The sequence below is a fragment of the Ursus maritimus genome, unplaced genomic scaffold (assembly GCF_017311325.1).
Source record: "Ursus maritimus isolate PB19 unplaced genomic scaffold, ASM1731132v1 scaffold_30, whole genome shotgun sequence".
In the NCBI taxonomy this organism is placed as follows: Eukaryota; Metazoa; Chordata; class Mammalia; order Carnivora; family Ursidae; genus Ursus; species Ursus maritimus.
In genome coordinates this window covers 7,054,692-7,073,239 of record NW_024425564.1, presented here as the reverse complement: position 1 = coordinate 7,073,239, position 18,548 = coordinate 7,054,692, and the positions used below count along the sequence as shown (strand labels likewise).

At 58.0% G+C, this 18,548-nt stretch overlaps 1 protein-coding gene across 1 annotated transcript in view; it reads left to right on the top strand.

Annotated features, from left to right (window-relative positions):
• The window catches only part of GABBR1 (gamma-aminobutyric acid type B receptor subunit 1), a 25,820-nt gene extending 7,791 nt beyond the window's left edge, over positions 1-18,029 (top strand). Inside the window, exons 7-23 of the mRNA XM_040644869.1 lie at positions 492-626; positions 877-1,047; positions 2,231-2,332; positions 2,911-2,976; positions 3,398-3,589; positions 8,060-8,302; positions 8,883-8,946; positions 9,944-10,021; positions 12,575-12,725; positions 13,177-13,309; positions 14,306-14,422; positions 14,512-14,619; positions 14,983-15,076; positions 15,660-15,787; positions 16,301-16,429; positions 16,599-16,742; positions 17,024-18,029. Of these exons, the coding sequence (XP_040500803.1) occupies positions 492-626; positions 877-1,047; positions 2,231-2,332; positions 2,911-2,976; positions 3,398-3,589; positions 8,060-8,302; positions 8,883-8,946; positions 9,944-10,021; positions 12,575-12,725; positions 13,177-13,309; positions 14,306-14,422; positions 14,512-14,619; positions 14,983-15,076; positions 15,660-15,787; positions 16,301-16,429; positions 16,599-16,742; positions 17,024-17,197 (2,229 nt within the window). The 3' untranslated portion in view covers positions 17,198-18,029. The remainder of the gene's footprint in view (positions 1-491; positions 627-876; positions 1,048-2,230; positions 2,333-2,910; positions 2,977-3,397; positions 3,590-8,059; positions 8,303-8,882; positions 8,947-9,943; positions 10,022-12,574; positions 12,726-13,176; positions 13,310-14,305; positions 14,423-14,511; positions 14,620-14,982; positions 15,077-15,659; positions 15,788-16,300; positions 16,430-16,598; positions 16,743-17,023) is intronic.
• Positions 18,030-18,548: the final 519 nt, after the last annotated feature.

Here is an 18,548-nt window from a genome sequence, read left to right as displayed (position 1 = left end):
GGGGGGGGGAACAACTGGAAAGGTGGGGAGGGGGAGTTTGCAGAGGTGAAGGAGTTTTCGTGGCACGGTTCTGAGGAAGCTGTGGGGGGGAGCGGTCCCCGGGGAGAGTTCATTCACATTCCTGCAGACTTTTCTACTCACAGATATTTGGAGCTTGGAAATATGGGGAGGGGGACGGGGTGATAGAGGAAGGTAGGCTGAGGGAGGGCTGAAGAGGGGCTGAAGGGAGGAAAGGTGGCCTCTGCCGAAATCCCCATGCAGGTGTGTATGGGACAGGACATGGGGAAGGAGGCAGGGGGAAGCCAGGAGGGTGTGTGTGATGCGTGAGGGGAGCCAAGACACCGGACAGGAAGAGATGTCAGGAAGGAGAAGAAAATGGTGCTAAGGACAGAAGGATCCAGCGGAGGGATGGGCACTTGGGGAGTAACTGGATTGCTGGGGATGCAGTGGGGAGCAGCGTGGGGGACCCTACACTTACCCTCCCCGTTCAGTGTGACCCAGGCCAAGCCACCAAGTACCTGTATGAGCTGCTGTACAACGACCCCATCAAGATCATCCTCATGCCTGGCTGCAGCTCCGTGTCCACACTCGTGGCCGAGGCCGCCCGGATGTGGAACCTTATCGTGGTAAGCCGGGCTGTCCTGCAGCTGTGCATTCAGGGGGCTGCGGAGGACCCACGTTCCAGGCTCATGGCCCTTACGCCTGACAGCTGCCGCTCACTGCTCCTCCTCAGAGGAAGTGAGCCCCTGTGCAGGGGTGTGGGCCTGAGAGAACCCCTGCTTGCAGGGCAGACGTGGGCGGGAGGCCTGGGGGCAGCCGGGAGGTTGCAGCGGAGCTCTGGGCGAGTGTGTCCTGCGCTGTGTCCCTGTCCCTTAGCTTTCCTATGGCTCCAGCTCCCCGGCCCTGTCCAACAGGCAGCGCTTTCCCACATTCTTTCGAACTCATCCGTCGGCCACGCTCCACAATCCTACCCGCGTGAAGCTCTTTGAAAAGTGGGGCTGGAGGAAGATTGCCACCATCCAGCAGACCACTGAGGTCTTCACCTCGGTGAGCATGCATGCGTTCAGACTCCAGGGCAGAGACGTGGCCCGGATTCCTTCTGGGGAGAAGAGCCTGTTTCTTTCTTTTTCTTTTTTTCTCTTTCCTTTCCTTTCCTTTCCTTTCCTTTCCTTTCCTTTCCTTTCCTTTCCTTTCCTTTCCTTCCTTCCTTCCTTCACAGATTTTTATTTATTTATTTGACGGAGAGCGAGCGCACAAGTAGGGGCAGGGGCAGAGGGAGAGGGAGAGGCAGGCTCCCAGCTGAGCAGGGAGCCGGATGCGGGCTGGATCCCAGGATGCCCAGATTATGACCTAAGCCAAAGGCAGATGCTTCACCGACTGAGCCCCTCACGTGCCCCGAACAGCCTGTTTCTTTATCAAAAGCAAACACATTCTGGGTGGGCTTAAGTGTATGTTCTGTGGTCAGAGGAACACACAGAGTTGGGTTTTCAGGACCTTTTCCAAGTTTTTGGTTTTAGGACACTTTTTCCCTTTGATGCTCTCTTTCCCAGACAGATAGACCCAAAACGACCCACTTCTATTAAAGCAGGTTCACTCCAAAGCTGTGATAAGAGAGGGAATATGAGATAGGAACCCAGAAAGGCAGCCAATTCCGGAGACACTCAGAGGGTGGAGTGTGCCTGTGAATGGGAACAGCAGGCATAGAGAGGGAACAGAGAAGGAGGGAGAGGGAGAGAGAGACGGAAGCAGAGAGACAGGAGACGTGGAAGTGGGGAGAGGGTTAGGGCTCCGAACTGGAAAAGACAGTCAGCCCCTGTCTTTTGTTCCCATCTTTGGATCCCCCATCCACCCTTATGCTCAGTGGCCCTTCAGTCCTCCGCTCTCTCTCTGAGCCCTCTGTCTGTCTGCGCACTTGCCTCTGAGGCTCGAGACCATCCTGTGCACACCAGACCCTGTCTCCTTTCACCCACTCTTGCTGTCTGGTGGGAGTGGGGTGAATGGGGTGACTTCCCGGGGCTCGCGAGCACCTTCCTGGGTAGCGTCCACATTCTGAGACCGCAGACGCTTTCCTTCGAGCTCCCCGCCCCGGCGACAGACACTCACAGGCACACTCCACCCTCAGAACTGCCGTTCGTCCTGCTCTAACTGTGCAGTCCTCAGGTAACCTCTCCGGTCTTGACCCCGTTGTGCACCCCACGTTTTCTCCGTTTGTTTCTCGTTCCCACCCAAGACTCTGGACGACCTGGAGGAGCGCGTGAAGGAGGCTGGAATCGAGATTACTTTCCGCCAGAGTTTCTTCTCAGATCCAGCTGTGCCCGTCAAAAACCTTAAGGTGTGCTGCTTGGGAGGGGTGGGCTCCCCCTGCAGAGGGACCAGGTAGGGGGAACCGTGGGAGGCTGGAGGGGAGAACCAGGCAGGGCCAGATGGGGTTTTTGTTGTTTTCTTTCTGTTTTTTGCCTGGTGTTTTTGTATCCAGGTATAATTAGCTTATGACATCGTATAAGCTTAAGGTGTGCGATGAGTTGATTTGATAAACTTTTATACGTACGTACCTACAATATGCACTTGTATGCTATATGACGTGTTGTACGCATTGTGTATTCTATGCAGTTATTGATTGCATACAATTGATGAACAGTGTGTAGGCTCAGTGTTGATTTGATACATTGATATGTTGCAATATGATCTCCGCCCTAACATTTGCTGACGGGTCTATCCTGTCACAGAATTTTGATTCTGGGAGACAGTAGCATCTCCTGGGGACCTTTATTTTCATCGTCCACTTGGCATTTGTCCAGCACCCCGTGAGCAGAGCCCTGCACCCAGCTGTCCGGAGTAGGGAGCCAGGGTGTGGAAGTGCCTGCGTGTTTCCAGGCCTGTCTCAGGAGCTCTGTTTCCCTCCGTCTATAGCGCCAGGATGCCCGAATCATCGTGGGACTTTTCTATGAGACCGAAGCCCGGAAAGTGTTTTGTGAGGTAGAGTTGGAATCCAAAGCAGGAGGAGCCTGGGTGGGCTCTCTACCTTGGGAGTCTGATGGGGTCTCTCTGCAAGTCTGCTTGGGTTGATAGCAGATGATCTGAGGAGATGATTAATACAACGCCCCTGTCTCTTGGCTCTGACTGGATCTCTTGGCTTCTCACATTCAGTGCTTTCTCCAGATCTCGTTTTCCTACCCCTCTGTGTTCCTGCAGGAACCCTTGAATCCTATCTTTCCTGGCTAGCTGGGGAGGAACTTAGACGGAGGAGTAGTTGACCCTCTGCTGCTCCCTCCAAGACTTGTAGATTCCTCTTTTCAGTTCTCTGCTCTTCTCTGATTCCCAAGAGGCTGGATGGTGTCAAGGGAATTAAGACAGAAAAAGAAACAAAGCCCCCACCCTGCCCCCTCTCTGCTCCCAGGTGTACAAGGAGCGGCTCTTCGGGAAGAAGTACGTCTGGTTCCTCATTGGGTGGTACGCTGACAATTGGTTCAAGACCTATGACCCGTCCATCAACTGCACGGTGGATGAGATGACCGAGGCCGTAGAAGGCCACATCACCACCGAGATTGTCATGCTGAACCCTGCCAACACCCGCAGCATCTCCAACATGGTGAGCGTGGAGACCGAGAAACCAGCCCCTGGGCGGGTGGGGCGAGCTGAGGGTGCCTTGCGGGGGAGGGGAGCAGCGGTGGGCTCTTCAGGCACAGTAGGGCACAGGGAGCTTGCTTGCATGTGTTTCCTGCGGTTTCCACCTCTGCTCCGACTTCCTTGAGCAGGAGAGAGAGAGAGAGAGAGATGGGAGTGGTATGTTCACGAGGCCCCTGATGAGAGGAAGGGCTGTTACCATGGCAACAAGGAGCGGGTTGGCAAGAAGTCAAATGAGGGAGAGGCGTTAATGATAATATAGGTGGTGCGTACGCAAGCACACCTCGCACAAACGCTGTTCCTGAGCAGAAATGCGTTCTCTTTTCTCGGTGACTTCAGAGCCCTTTGGAGTTGCTTAATATTCACTCCTGACTGATACTCAATTAGCTTGGCTCCTGATGTTTTTTATTGATCCTCTTTTAGAATTTTGGATGTAAAAGGGACTTTTGAAATCCGTTAGTTCCAGAGAGCTGACTGTTGACATGCCTGGGGCTGGAAGCACGTGCTGTGGTCTGGGAAGGCGGGGTCAGCCCTGCAGGCGAGGGGCACGAGTGAGGCGCGTGGGGCCGAGGCTCTGTTCTTGCTCGGGATTCTCTCTGGGGTCACAGGAATCTTGGGCGAGCTTACGAGGCAACTTCTGTGTCTGCATATCATCACGAGGGGTGGCCCCAGGTCTGGAAGACCTGTTTTGGGAGGCACGCTAGGGGCGAGTTAATGGTTGTAAAGCCCCACATATCCCATTGAAACAAAGGTGTAGTCATCATGGCTTTTGCGCAGTAAAGCAGGAATTTAGGTACATGGCTTCCGGGGTCCTCCCAGCCAAGCTCTGATGGAGGGTTTTCGTTTCATTCTATAGACCAGGAAACTGACTCCGAGAGGTTGAGGGACTTGGTCTGGGCCCCGTAACTGCCGAGTGGTGAAGCCCGCATTGAGCCCTGTTTGAGTCTAACTCCAAACCACTCTGCCCTGTCACCCTCCGTGGAAGACGGTGAAATCTGACTGAAGAGTCTGCCTTTACTGGCTGACACTGGCTAGCTGATGGGAGTTTTTGAGCAAGGGAGGAAGAGCATTCAGGCAGTGTGTCCTAGCTGTGGATTGTGTCACGTGGACTCTGGTTGTGGACACTGTCCTGGGAAATGCCAAGGCACTTTATGTTTCAGGCATCTTGGTTGAAACATGCAGTGGGAAGACTCTGGAGGAGCACTTCCCTGTAGGGTGCCTGAGACGTGAGGCATCCTCGAGACCTGCGGAGTAGAGGAGCTGGATCCCCCGCCAAGCGGCTTACCGGCAGCCCGAGTCCGGGGGGCCTGCCCCCTGCGGCTTCGACCCCACAGCAGGGAACTAGAGGAGCCCCGCAGGGAGCAGGGACTCGGTTAGGAGTATAAAGGGACATGTGGGCTTTGGAGCGGAATGCCCTGGGGGTCGTCGTTGGGGCTCTTGGTCTCTAGCGAAAGGTGGTGCTGCCCTTTGAGGCCAGAGGGCTTCTAGCAGCCGCAGCCCTGCTTGGTAGCTGAAAATGCCAGGTGGAAAAGCCAGGATTTTCCACAGGGTAGAAGCAGCCTTAACAGCTGACCAGGAATAGATCGTAGATGAATCAAGCAGGACCAGGAGAGGTAGACCAGAAGCAAGGGTTGGACCTGGGGACACAGAGCCATGGAGATCTAGGAGAGAATCAGCTGCCTTCACTTCGTTAGACCCCTGGTTCTCAAACGCTGCTGTCCCAGAGGGTTAGTTAGGGCAGATTGCTGGGCTCTTCCTCCGGAAGTTCTGATGCGGTCGGTCTGGGGTGGGCCTTTCCGGCAAGTTCTAGGGATGTTGCTGGTACTGGTTAGAGACCACGTGTTGAGGGATTGGCTGGGCAGGATCTAGAGAGCATCTGGCTGTCACATCTGGCATCTAATGGACGAGCTGGGCAGGCTTCTAGACACCCTATAAAGCACAGGTCCGTCCCCCAGCAAAGCAGTACCTGGATCCCTATGTCAACAGTGCGGAGATTGGGAGACCCTGCTTTAGAAAGGAGCCAGGACTGGCAGAGTGGGTCGGGTGGTTTGGGCACAGGGGCAGCTGGGAGGTGGCCTTACCTGGGGATAAGATTCTGTTCCAGTTCACAGATTGGGGTGGAGGTCCCGTCAGATCCCGGTACAATACCAAGTCGGAAGCTGCCTCAGGATACATGGTTTGGGTCACGGTCGGGCGTCCCTGTCATGTCCCTCCCGCAGAGACAGCCCGCAGAGCTGTTGGAAATTAGGCTCATGGAGTTGCCCTCCATTACTTTGCTCATTTCTGTGGGTTGTCGTTCACTTTTCCTCGAGCTGCTTTGTCATGTTTGCCCCTGAAAATCTGCAGCGGTGTCTTTGCTGCCCCAGGGGGAACTATTTTTTGGGCAAGCGTGTTGGTCGAGTGACCTGGAGCCCGTGGAGAGTCGCAGATCTGGGCACCGTGCAGGCCAGACGAAGCCCTTCCCATCTGGGTGTTTTTCTGATCCAGTGTGTGCTTTGCACTGAAGACTGGAGACACCTGGGAAGGGTGACGCAGGAAGTCTCAGCCTCGCGGCGGGCTGCCGAGCGGATGCTCTGGGAGAGACGTGTCAGCACACAGAGGCAATGCAAGGGTTAGGGAGAGTATGGGCTTCGATGCCAGGCTGCCTGGGCTTGAATCCCAGCCCTCCGTGCCGTATCACTTCCTGCAAGTTACACTTCTCTGTGCCTGTTTCTATATATATGTGTGTAGATATATATATATATATATATGCCTCAGAAAAATGGAAAAGTGCCTGGAACACTGTAAGGAAATATAAATGTTAGCTACTATTATTATTATTATTATTATTATTATTATTATTATTAACACTGTTCTATGTAGGGACCGATGGTCTTAACGAAACATTTCAACAGAAGAATTAAGAGGACTTGGGGATTCCAAGGCTTCAGTCTCATGTCCTGGGAAGGGCTGGGGAGTGAGGAAAAGTGGAGCTTAGTCTCAGATATTTTTAGTTTGGGATTATTGGTTTGATAGCTGTAAATGCCTCAGAGACAGCTGGAGATGCAGGACATGAAATGCGGAGCTGGGTCGCGGACCCGAGTATCAGGGACACCCACATGGTTGAGACACAGGGAAGTCTGCAAAGAGGAGCTGTAACTTGATACCCAGCATTTCATATATGTTGTTATTTCCTGTAATAACTCGTTGAGGTTCCTCAGCGGGCAGGTGAATTGGTTGGAATTGGAATCCGTCCGTCCGTCCATTTATCTGCCCAGTGGACATTTTTAAAAACACTTTTTTAGAGTGATGTGGGTTCACAGCAGAGCCGACCGGAGGGTACTCCCCGACCCCGCATGCATGCCTCCCACCATTGCCGACGTTCCCCAGCACCGTGCTAGCAGCCGATGAATGGCACCGGTGCGGGACCACCGAGAGCCCGCGGTCTGAAGGAGGGCTCCGTCTGGGTGCTGTGCGTTCTGTGGGATCTGACAGGTGTGCAGTCACCTGTGTCTACCTCACAGCACCATACAGAGTGTTTCCCTGCCAGACGCAGTGGGCATCGTCCATCAGGCGCCGGGCACAGTGCTGGGTGCGGAGATGTGCAGGGCGATGGTACGTGTCATGGCTTATGTTGCTACATTCCAGATCTAAACAGTTGTGAGGTGCCCCTCTCTGTTGCTGGTGCCTTGCCAAGGGGTGGCCACTGAGCATTTCCTTGTGTGGCTTCTGGGAGGTCAGAAAGGGCAGGTGTGATTTTCTCCATTCCATGGTGGACATTTCCAAAACCTTGAGCAATTTACCTGTGGTTTTTGGCCAGACGAGGTCCTTGCCAGGTATAGAAATTCAGGTCTCCTGGCCCATTTGCTTCTCTTCAGCTTTCTTGGAGAACAAATGTTGAGGATGGGGAAGGGTGTGGGTAGGGGCTGCATACTGGCTTTCAAATACATGAAGGGTATCTCTGGGGCCTCAGCCTCCTGCAGACCCTCCGGCGGCTGTGAGCAGAAAGCACGTGAAGTTGCTCAGGGAGCACACACTGGCTGACGAGCCCAGCGAGGAAGGCTCTGTGGGGGCCCCTCTAGGCTGTTTTAGAATCGGAGGGGCTGTGGGGTCCCGGGTCCAGCCCACTGAGAAAGTCTGAGCCCAGGAGAACATGGCCTCGCAGCTCCCTGTGTGCTTTCTCTGGCCGCTGGTTATGCGGCGTGTCCATCCCTTAGACCTCCGGTTGCGGTTCTGAGAGGGTGGCTGTGCACCCCGAGGCCGTGGGCCCAGCTCCGCCCAGCTCGGCCCAGCAGCTTCTGCTCCAAGACGCACACATGGCGTCGCTTCAGACTTGGAACGTGCATGTGCTCGCTCTGACGACACACAAACCAGCTGTTCGATGACAAGAGCCGCAGCCAGAGTCAGAAGCCACACGCGGCACCCACGCCAGCCCTGCCCATCCTTCCCTCCGCAGACATCCCAGGAGTTTGTGGAGAAACTGACCAAGAGACTCAAGAGGCACCCCGAGGAGACGGGTGGCTTCCAGGAGGCACCGCTGGCCTACGATGCCATCTGGGCCTTGGCGCTGGCCCTGAACAAGACGTCTGGAGGGGGTGGCCGTTCGGGGGTGCGCCTGGAAGACTTCAACTACAACAACCAGACCATCACCGACCAGATCTACCGGGCGATGAACTCCTCGTCCTTCGAGGGTGTCTCTGTGAGTGACAGCGGTCTCCCTCGCACTCCCCTGTCCCCTCGAGAGAGCGCACCCTCCTGTCCTGCACGCACGCAGGAGCCTGCAGTCATCGGTCTCAGGCCCCAAACCAAGAAAGCCTGTAAGAGACCAGAAGGAAAAACGCTGTGTTCCATTTCTCTCAACCTGCCTCATTTATCTCCAGTGCAGGCACTTATGAGTCAGATGAGAATCAGAGGGTCTTAAAAGAGGAAATGGTCTGAAAGATCATCTAGATGTTCCCCTCAAAGTGGGGAGATCAGTGTCCACAGGGATTTGGTGACGTGCCCAGGTCACATGCCAGAGGTCAGGTCTCGGAGGGCTCTATCTGGGGATGTTTCCCACCCAAATCCCACGGGTGAAGCTTCTTTTCAAAAGAAGAATGTGTCTAAAATCTAGGGTACGGGCATCTGGGGTATGTCCTAGATGCAGACAAATGCCGTAAATAGAATCCACTCAGAGGCTCCAGTGCATCAAACACACAAGGACCCAGAGAGGCCCTGACGCTCTCTTCTGGCTCCCGCTCTCATCACCTTTGCCCGCCTCCGCATGTTCCCGCACCCAGGGTCACGTGGTGTTTGATGCCAGCGGCTCCCGGATGGCCTGGACACTCATCGAGCAGCTGCAGGGTGAGCGCGGGGGCATGGGGCCGAGAGGGCTGGGCTGGGCTGGGTCACCGCCTGGGGGAGGAACTCGGGGGGTGCCTCCCCACTCCTGCCCTTCTCTTTGAACTGGTTCATCAGGCGTTTACGTAATCAGAATAGTAAGGAGCTCAGAGAGGGGTGGGATCCCTGGCGTTGGGAAGGGGCAGCACACTGTCTTGCTCCCGTGGCTTCCCTTGCGATTCCAGAAGTTTCCCTCTGGTGGCCGGGCTTTGAGGGGCTAACGCCTTGTCAGGGGCACACTCGCGGACTCCAGACAAGCCGCATCCAGCAAACCTGCTATTTTTAGAGNCTGATGTCCGTGTCTTACGCGTAGTCTGGCTCTTTGGGATCGTATTTCCGTACATGTCAGCACACACACACGTATTTGCCGAGCCGCTGCGAGTGGAGCTGGGCACATGCCGCTCTCAGCCTCCTGGGGCGTGCAGTCTCCTTCTCCCTGCTCCCACCTGTCCACAGACCTTCCTGGGGGCCCAGACCACAGGGCTGTGGGCTGGCTTCTGAGGGAAACCTTCTGGAACGGGAATCTTAGGAATGGCTAATTCCCCCCTCGTGGCTCTAAGAGGGAGATGCCACTTTCCAAGGAATTAGAACCCAAGCCAACAGAAGAGAAATTTCTAAAATTAAAATGAAAGCCACTGGGAAAATAGATCCTGTGATCCTGTCTGCCATGAGAGGGAGAATCAGTGGAAACGCTGAAGGCTTCAGGAGCCAGAATCAAAGTGGGAGATGACCGACGCGAGAGGCGTGAGGCCGAGTGGCGTCCTGGGCGCCCGCTCCACCGGCGGCCTTAAACATACAAGATGCACTTCTGTGCTTCTGCTGCCCTGGGATCCACCTTCCATTGCCTTTCGGGTTGTCCTGGGGATCCCTCAGGGCCTCAGACACAGCAGGGAAGTGACTTTAGGGGAGTGGGGAGTAGTGCCTAGGCTGGACTCTTCACCTTCCGTTGTCTCCCGCCCAGGGGGCAGCTACAAGAAGATCGGCTACTATGACAGCACCAAGGATGATCTTTCTTGGTCCAAAACGGACAAGTGGATTGGTAAGCAGGTCCTGTGTGTGTTTTCCTCCAGTGCGTCTGCACAATGAAGGGGAAGCGTGCGTGTGAACCAGGGTGGGGTGGCAGGTGCCATGGGCCAGGGTCCGGGGTAAGACACAGGTAGGGGAGCTGTGTATTTGCAGAGGGAGCAATGCACTAGCAAAAATAACGCATTGCTCAGGTAGGAGGATCAGAGGTGCGGCACACGGGGGGTGGCCTTGGAAACCCCATTTGAGTTTCCCAGATGCGCTGGTACCTGGATACGTGTGAAGCAGCTACTTTGAGGCTGGACGGGCCTTTTCATCTCTCAGGAAACTGGTTGCTTAAATTATAGGAGAGGTTGCAAAACCTCATATGATTGTCTTCCTCTCAAGTGTGCTTTTTAAAGAGAGAAAGTAAGCAGTTGTTCCTTGTGTGCTTGGTGGGCTGAATAACCGGAAATGGGAAGGACGCTCGAGGTGGACAAAAGGAAGGGCCCCTGATAAGTGCAGGCTCAGCGTGCTCGGTGGAACAGCTGTCAGCTGCCCTACCCAACTGGAAGCTAGTAGTTCCCAGCTCTGCTGGGGTTCTGACATGTTTTTTATAATTTGAATTTAGGACAGTATTCTCTACTGCTATAAATGCTGCATGGCCTAAATTACGCTTTTCTTTTTAAAGCTAAGCAAATTGAAATTAGGTTTTTTTTTCCACTGTGAACTCGTTGACAAATTTGAGCTTCCTCTTAATAATAACTAGAGAACACCTTTGGGAATATCATCCTGCCAGGGTTAGAACTCACAGATCGGGCTTTTTTTTTTTCTTTTTCTGAGGTTAGGAGACCAGACTGGATACTTTGAACTCTTCAGCTTTGATTCTATAGCTGTCTTTTGCAGCTTTTGATTTGAGTTCTGAGAGACCTCATGAACTTTACCTCTCGGTCATTCCCTTCTTTCCCTCCCTTCCTTTGCTGCAAAAAAGACAGAAAACACAGAACAAACACTAACAGGAACAGACTACAGCTCTGGTGACATATCTTGGCCGCTAGCTCCTCGCCCTCCTCTCACTTCTGACTGCTTCCTGAGACCCCGAGCTGCAGGGAGATTCCACTGTAGAGCCCCGGGTCAGGGCAGCAAGGGCCCATGTCCTCAGGGATACAGACAGGTGTCCCTTGCCCCTTTCTCTGCCTCATCTTCATTTCCTTGTCCCCTACCCCTGCCTCCCAGTACCAAGTAGGAGGGGCCCCCAGCTGACCAGACCCCCCCCCAGTGCCATGCAGGAGGGGCCCCCCAGATGACCAGGCCCCCCCCCAAGCCCCGGCAGGAGGGGGCCCCCAGCTGACCAGGCCCCCCCCGTGCCAGGCAAGAGGGGGCCCTCAGCTGGCCAGCCCCCCCCCCAAGCCCCGGCAGGAGGGGGCCCCCAGCTGACCAGGCCCCCCAGTGCCAGGCAAGAGGGGGCCCTCAGCTGACCAGCCCCCCCCCCAAGCCCCGGCAGGAGGGGGCCCCCAGCTGACCAGCGCCCCCCCCCAGTGCCATGCAGGAGGGGCCCCCCAGATGACCAGGCCCCCCAGGGCCAGGCAGGAGGGGGCCCCCAGCTGACCAGATCCCTCTCCAGTGCCATGCAGGAAGAGCCCCCCAGCTGACCAGACCCCCCTCAGTGTCATGCAGGAAGGGCCCCCTGGCTGACCAGACCTCCCCCAGTGCTATCCAGGAAGAGCCCCCCAGCTGACCAGCGCCCCCCCCCAGGGCCAGGCAGGAGGGACCCCCTGGCTGACCAGACCCTCCCTCAGGGCCAGGCAGGAAGAGCCCCCCAGCTGACCAGACCCCCCTCAGTGTCAGGCAGGAAGGGCCCCCTGGCTGACCAGACCTCCCCCAGTGCTATCCAGGAAGAGCCCCCCAGCTGACCAGACCCCCCTCAGTGTCAGGCAGGAAGGGCCCCCTGGCTGACCAGACCTCCCCCAGTGCTATCCAGGAAGAGCCCCCCAGCTGACCAGACCCCCCTCAGTGTCAGGCAGGAAGGGCCCCCTGGCTGACCAGACCTCCCCCAGTGCTATCCAGGAAGAGCCCCCCAGCTGACCAGACCCCCCTCAGTGTCAGGCAGGAAGGGCCCCCTGGCTGACCAGACCTCCCCCAGTGCTATCCAGGAAGAGCCCCCCAGCTGACCAGACCCCCCTCAGTGTCAGGCAGGAAGGGCCCCCTGGCTGACCAGACCTCCCCCAGTGCTATCCAGGAAGAGCCCCCCAGCTGACCAGACCCCCCTCAGTGTCAGGCAGGAAGGGCCCCCTGGCTGACCAGACCTCCCCCAGTGCTATCCAGGAAGAGCCCCCCAGCTGACCAGACCCCCCTCAGTGTCATGCAGGAAGGGCCCCCTGGCTGACCAGACCTCCCCCAGTGCTATCCAGGAAGAGCCCCCCAGCTGACCAGGCCCCCCAGTGCCAGGCAAGAGGGGGCCCTCAGCTGACCAGCCCCCCCCCCAGGGCTAGGCAGGAGGGGGCCCCCAGCTGACCAGCGCCCCCCCCCAGGGCCAGGCGGGAGGGGGCCCTGGCTGACCAGACCCCCCCTTACCCCCAATGCCGTGCAGGAGGGGCCCCCCCGGCTGACCAGACCCTGGTCATCAAGACATTTCGCTTCATGTCCCAGAAGCTCTTCATCTCGGTCTCTGTACTCTCCAGCCTGGGCATCGTCCTGGCTGTGGTCTGTCTGTCGTTTAATATCTACAACTCTCATGTCCGGTAAGTTTCCTTTCCGACACTGTCCTCCTGCCTGCCCCTCGAAGACAGTGAGCATGCCTGTGGCAGGGACTGAGAAGAGACCTGTGTAACTGCTGCGGTCGTGGGGGGTCAAGGTGTCCACTCTGACCTATGCTTTCCCGGTGCCCATGCCCAGCAAAGGGGGCAACCAGATGCAAGTGCCATTCCAGCTCCAGAGCAGCTAACCGAAAACTAAAAGTTCTTGGGGGTAACGCAGTGGGGGCTCTACACTGTGTGTGCAGGTGGGGGTCCTGTGCTGGGGAGCCTTCTGCACCCACCGCCGGCCCCTGCCCCAGGCTGCACCAGGCACCCTGCGGTGCGTGTGGCCGTGGGCTGGGCTGGGCCAGGCCCTGGTGGTTCTGAAGAGCCCAGCCTCCCTGAAGAAGAGGTTAATCCTTCTCCTCTCCCTCCTCCTCTCCCACCTCTGCCCTAGTTACATCCAGAACTCCCAGCCCAACTTGAACAATTTGACTGCTGTGGGCTGCTCCCTGGCGCTGGCTGCCGTCTTCCCCCTCGGGCTGGACGGTTACCACATTGGGAGAAGCCAGTTCCCCTTCGTCTGCCAGGTGAGGAGGAGCTGGGCAGACACCCTGTGGAACGGGGCTGTCCCCGCTCTGGGGCCGCTCCTGGAGGCACAGTGCCCTGCCTTCCCTCCACTGTCCCTGCTCCCTCTGGTCTCTGCCCGGCTGCACCCCTTCTTCCTGACCTCCAGACCTTTTCGCTGTGTGGCTCTAGCCAGTTCCAAGGTTGCCATGGCATGCCTCGCAGAGAAGGGGGGGGCTCCGAGGGTGCAGGACGGGGTCTGCACAAAGAACCCTCCAACACTGGCAGCTTGTCTGTGCTGTGGGGGCTGAGCACAGAAACTGTGCTCGAGGGGGACAGACCTGACCTGACAGCAGGGGGTGGGGGCAGGGAGGAGACATGGGAGGTCCTGGGGCTGTGGGAAAGGCTGCTTCAGCAGCCACATTTGTGCGGTTCTGTTCTGCTGGTGGGAAACAGGCCCCTGTCCCTGCCCGTACGTACTCCTCTTGACCATGCTGCTGTGCACATGGCATTTGCACGCACAAGCACACTTCCCCAGAGGCTGTAGGTCTGCCGTGAAACCAGAGGACAGTGCCGGGGGGGGGGGCACTGAGCTGCAGGGCAGCATGAGAGATCTCTGCACAAAGTGCTGTGGGAGCAAAGAAGGAGCTTATCAAAGGATGCATGGGCTTTCCTCAGCTGGGGGAATAAGGATGGTCACTCCTGTGGCTTGTAGGGATAGAAAGACCAGTAGATTCGGTGAGCCCGTTGGTGTGGCCAAGCGTGGGGGGAGAAAAGGGCCAGGAGCCTGGGAGGATGGGTGGGGCTGTGTGGGGAAGGGTCTGCTGCCACACCACACAGCAGGGGTCAGAGGGGATTAACCCCAAGTGACCAGCAAGGTTGCCCTGCTGGCGCAGAAGGTGGTGGGAGGAGGCTGCTGGAGGTAGACAGACTCCCGTGCGGGCCCTCTGCACACGCCCATCGCTCCTGGCTGTGCCTCTGTTGCACACGGTTCTGCTCTGCCCCCTGTCCGGTCCTAGGCACGCCTCTGGCTCCTGGGTCTGGGCTTCAGTCTGGGCTACGGCTCCATGTTCACTAAGATCTGGTGGGTCCACACGGTCTTTACGAAGAAGGAGGAGAAGAAGGAGTGGAGGAAGGTGAGCTGCTTCTTAACCTTCACCCTTGGGTCCTTGGCCCTTGGGGTTTAGAGGGTTCCCCGACCTGCCTGTGCTCTGTGTCCGTCCAGACCCTGGAACCCTGGAAGCTGTATGCCACGGTGGGCTTGTTGGTGGGCATGGATGTCCTCACCCTTGCCATCTGGCAGATCGTGGACCCCTTGCACCGGACCATTGAGGTACTGTGAGAGGAGGCCCTGGAGGTTAGGGCCTCTGCCCTGCCTGGGGTCTGAGGAGGAAAGCACTGGTGGCGAGTGGTCTCCAGCATTTGCACAGCAGCCGCTCCCCCTCCCCGAGCTCTGAGGAGCCCTAGCGCAGGTGGGGATTCTGGAAGGACGTGTGGACGTCCCAGGCATCGTGGAAAGTCGGGGACATGCACTCCGGAGGTGTTCACGAAAGCACTCCTTGGCCGAGAGTGGGACCTGGCAGCCATGCCAAGCGTGGCCTAGGAAAGAAGGGGAGGGTTGGGGGTCAGGGACTGAGCAGAGGTGGGGTGCAGAGGGTGACCGCCGTCTTCCCTGGGACCCTGTATCTCTCTTTAGACTTTTGCCAAGGAGGAGCCGAAGGAAGACATTGACGTGTCCATCCTGCCCCAGCTGGAGCACTGCAGCTCCAAGAAAATGAATACGTGGCTTGGTGCGTGGGATGTGGGGGAAGGGCGGGACGAAGACAGCAGGCAGGGGCAGAAGGGTCTTTGGAGAAGGGGCAGTGTGAGCGTCCTCCTCTGTGTCGTTGCACTGATCCTTTCTGGGGACTGGGCATACTTGGTCTTCCTCCATGAGGAGCTGGGGGTCAGAAGCGGGGCTGAGGCAGATCCAGTGGCAGAGTGGCCAGTGGGGGCAGGATCCGTCGGGTCAGCTCCCTAGAGTGAGACCAGGGCAGTGAGGGCCTGCGGTCGGCCCCTTTCGGTCTCCTGAACATGGGTCTGGTCTGTGGCCAGAAAGGGCAAAGCCTCTCCCCAGCCTGGAGGGCAGGGAGGTGAGACATTGTGTGGCTGACGGCTGCTCTCAGCAGTGGTCGTCTTCTGTCCCAGGAGGGAGTGGTGAGGTTTGCACAAGTTGGGGGGATGGACAGAGATGGGTGTGCTGGGTCAGAGGGGCCGGCTGGAGAGGAGCCCCTTCTCTGTGGAGCTCTAAGCAGACACAGCAATAGGCGAAGGGTGTGGAGGGTGTGGGGAGTGAGTGGACGCATGCCCAGGTGACCATGTCCTCCGTTCTAGGCATTTTCTATGGTTACAAGGGGCTGCTGCTGCTGCTGGGTATCTTTCTTGCTTACGAGACCAAGAGCGTGTCTACAGAGAAGATCAACGACCACCGGGCTGTGGGCATGGCCATCTACAATGTGGCGGTGAGCCCTGGACACCTGGCGCTGACCCCAGCCTGCCTGGGAAGAATCAGGGCTGGGATCAGTGGGCAGAAGTCTTACCAAGTCTTTTAATGCCTTGGGTTTGTGAAGCACTTTATAGTGGGCAAAGCATGGTGCAGACACTATCTTACTGCTCTTCCCGAGACCACCCATGAGGCAGACGGTAGTGTCCCCCTAACAGGTGAGGAAGCAGAAACAGGGAGGTAGATGGCTTGTCTGTGGTTCCCTGGCTGGAATCGGAGTCAGCTTCCTGCTAGATTTTCCTGACTCGATGCTCAGGGACTCTGAATGTGCCTGTGTGAAGATCGCAGGACCTCTGCCTGGAGGGAGGGGTTCACCTGGAGTGGGAAGTGGCTTGGGACCCTTCCAGATCTGGAGCTGAGGGTGGCCTTGAGTCTGGACCCTTTTCTGATGGGAAGTTCCCCTAGGACCTTCCTCATGGGCTCTCTCCCGGGGGAGGAGAGCCTGGAGGTCCCAAACAGGGTCTACCCACAGGTCCTGTGCCTCATCACTGCCCCGGTCACCATGATCCTGTCCAGCCAGCAGGACGCAGCCTTCGCCTTTGCGTCTCTTGCCGTAGTGTTCTCCTCCTATATCACTCTGGTCGTGCTGTTTGTGCCGAAGGTGAGGTGCTCCCCGCTCCTCTGTCCCCACAGTCCACCCTACTTCCGGGACCCTCCTCCCACTGCCGCCCTTGGTCGGGCCCAGCTTGCCCCTCTTCGCTCACTGTTTTCCACGGCACCCCACCGCCTGCTAGTCGCTGACAGTCTCACGCGCAACCCTTCGCCCCCAGATGCGCCGGCTGATCACCCGTGGCGAGTGGCAGTCAGAGGCGCAGGACACTATGAAGACGGGCTCGTCCACCAACAACAACGAGGAAGAGAAGTCCCGGCTCCTGGAGAAGGAGAACCGGGAGCTGGAGAAGATCATTGCCGAGGTGCGGGGGCGCTTGCGGCGGTGGGGGGTGAGGGGCATCGGCACAATCTGTGTGCAGGGACCACTCTCCCGCCCCGGCCCCCCTCTCTTCTGGTGCCTCTTCTTCACCTGCTGCCCCCTCTTTGCTCTTGGGCTCTCCTCCGTCTTTCCTGATGCCTCATTTTCATGTCTGCTGTCCATCCTGGCCTCCAGCCCCCCCCCCCCACCTCCCCCGCGTTCTTCTCTGAGCGTCCCCGCCTCACTGCCCCTTCTTCCAACCTCTCCCAATCTCTCTTCCTGCAGAAAGAGGAGCGTGTCTCCGAGCTGCGCCATCAGCTTCGGTCTCGGCAGCAGCTCCGCCCCCGGCGCCACCCCCCTACTCCCCCAGACCCCTCGGGGGGCCTGCCCAGGGGGCCCCATGAGCCCCCTGATCGGCTCAGCTGTGACGGGAGCCGGGTGCATTTGCTGTACAAGTGAGGGCTTGAGGGGTGGGGGAGGGGCTGGGAGGAAGGCCTCCTCTGTGAGTCTGGGGTCGTCCGGGTCCCCAGGACTGTGGGACCGGCGCGTTTTCTCTCGCGTGCTCGCCGCTTTACAGCTTGCGCTGTCCGGTTTGTGCCTGGCTGCAGCTTCCCGGCCGCGCGCCGCGCCCCTTGCCCACCCGCTAGCGCCCTTCTGCGGCCACCTGGTCTCCTTCCGCCGGCCCGCCGCTCTCCCCTCTCCCCCCTGGAGTTTCCCGCCTCCGCCCTGTGCTTGCTCATGCTTCCCCGCCCCGCCCCGCTTGTGTGCATGCGTGCTCACGTGTGCTTTCCTTCCTGTGCTCGCGTGTGCGCCTCGTCCTCGCCCCCTCCGGCGCTCGTGGCCGTCGCGCCGTTTGCCTGCCGAGCCCGCCGGCGCAGCGCCGTGCTCACCCGTGCGTTCTCCCTGTGCCCGCGCCTTTGCCCCTGAAGCTCACTGTCTTCCAACAGAGCCTGCACATCGTTATGCGCCCGCCCCGGTTCACACCCTCACGTGCCTCTGCTTGAACCCCCTTTGTGCTCCTGCACTGCACTAGGTCCACGCTCCCAGGCCCCCTTCCCAGGACTGCTCCCTTTGGGTTTGGGTTTTTCTGGGGGGAATTAAGGGAGAAGAAATGGGGGCAGGCTTGGGGACCTGCTTCCAGTAGACAGTTGGTGAGAATCCCAACCACGGGAAGGCCCCCGGACGGCCGACAGGGACAGACGGAACTACGGGCAGGAGGTGGTGCCCCCTTCACGCCATGGTGTCTCTTGGGGAGGGATCTCCCCCAGTCTCAATAAAGCAGTGAACAGTGTGACTCGGCCGCTTGTCCCTTGCTGTGAACAGATTGGGCTTCAGTCCAAGGAGGGAGGCTCGGGGTCTCCATGTTAGTGAAAAGGCGTGGGGTGCAGGGGTGGAAAGAGGTGTTGGGCTGGTGCACGGAGGGCCCCGCCAGGCAAAGCAGGACAGGGTTAGGCTGAGACAAGTGAGGGATGGCATTGGCGCTTCCAAGTGTGGCTCTGGTGCCCGCCGACCCAAACGTCCGTCACCACCGCCTGAGAACAAGTTCCCTATCCCTTCTCCGTGGCCTCATTTGTGAAGATGACACCGGACATCCTGCTCATAGCCGTCGTGCAGTCTGCGCGCTGGGTGCAGGGCCAGTGCTCGGACTGTCCCTGGCCCATGGAGATGTCATCTGTGCTAGCCATGGTCATTCCTGTGGAATGGACCCTCTGACAGTGGTGGGCACTTCGTGGGAGACCGGAGCACGTGGCCACTCAGCTGTGAGGACCCTCCCTCCTAAGAACCAACAAGAACAGGAAAATGGCTGGCT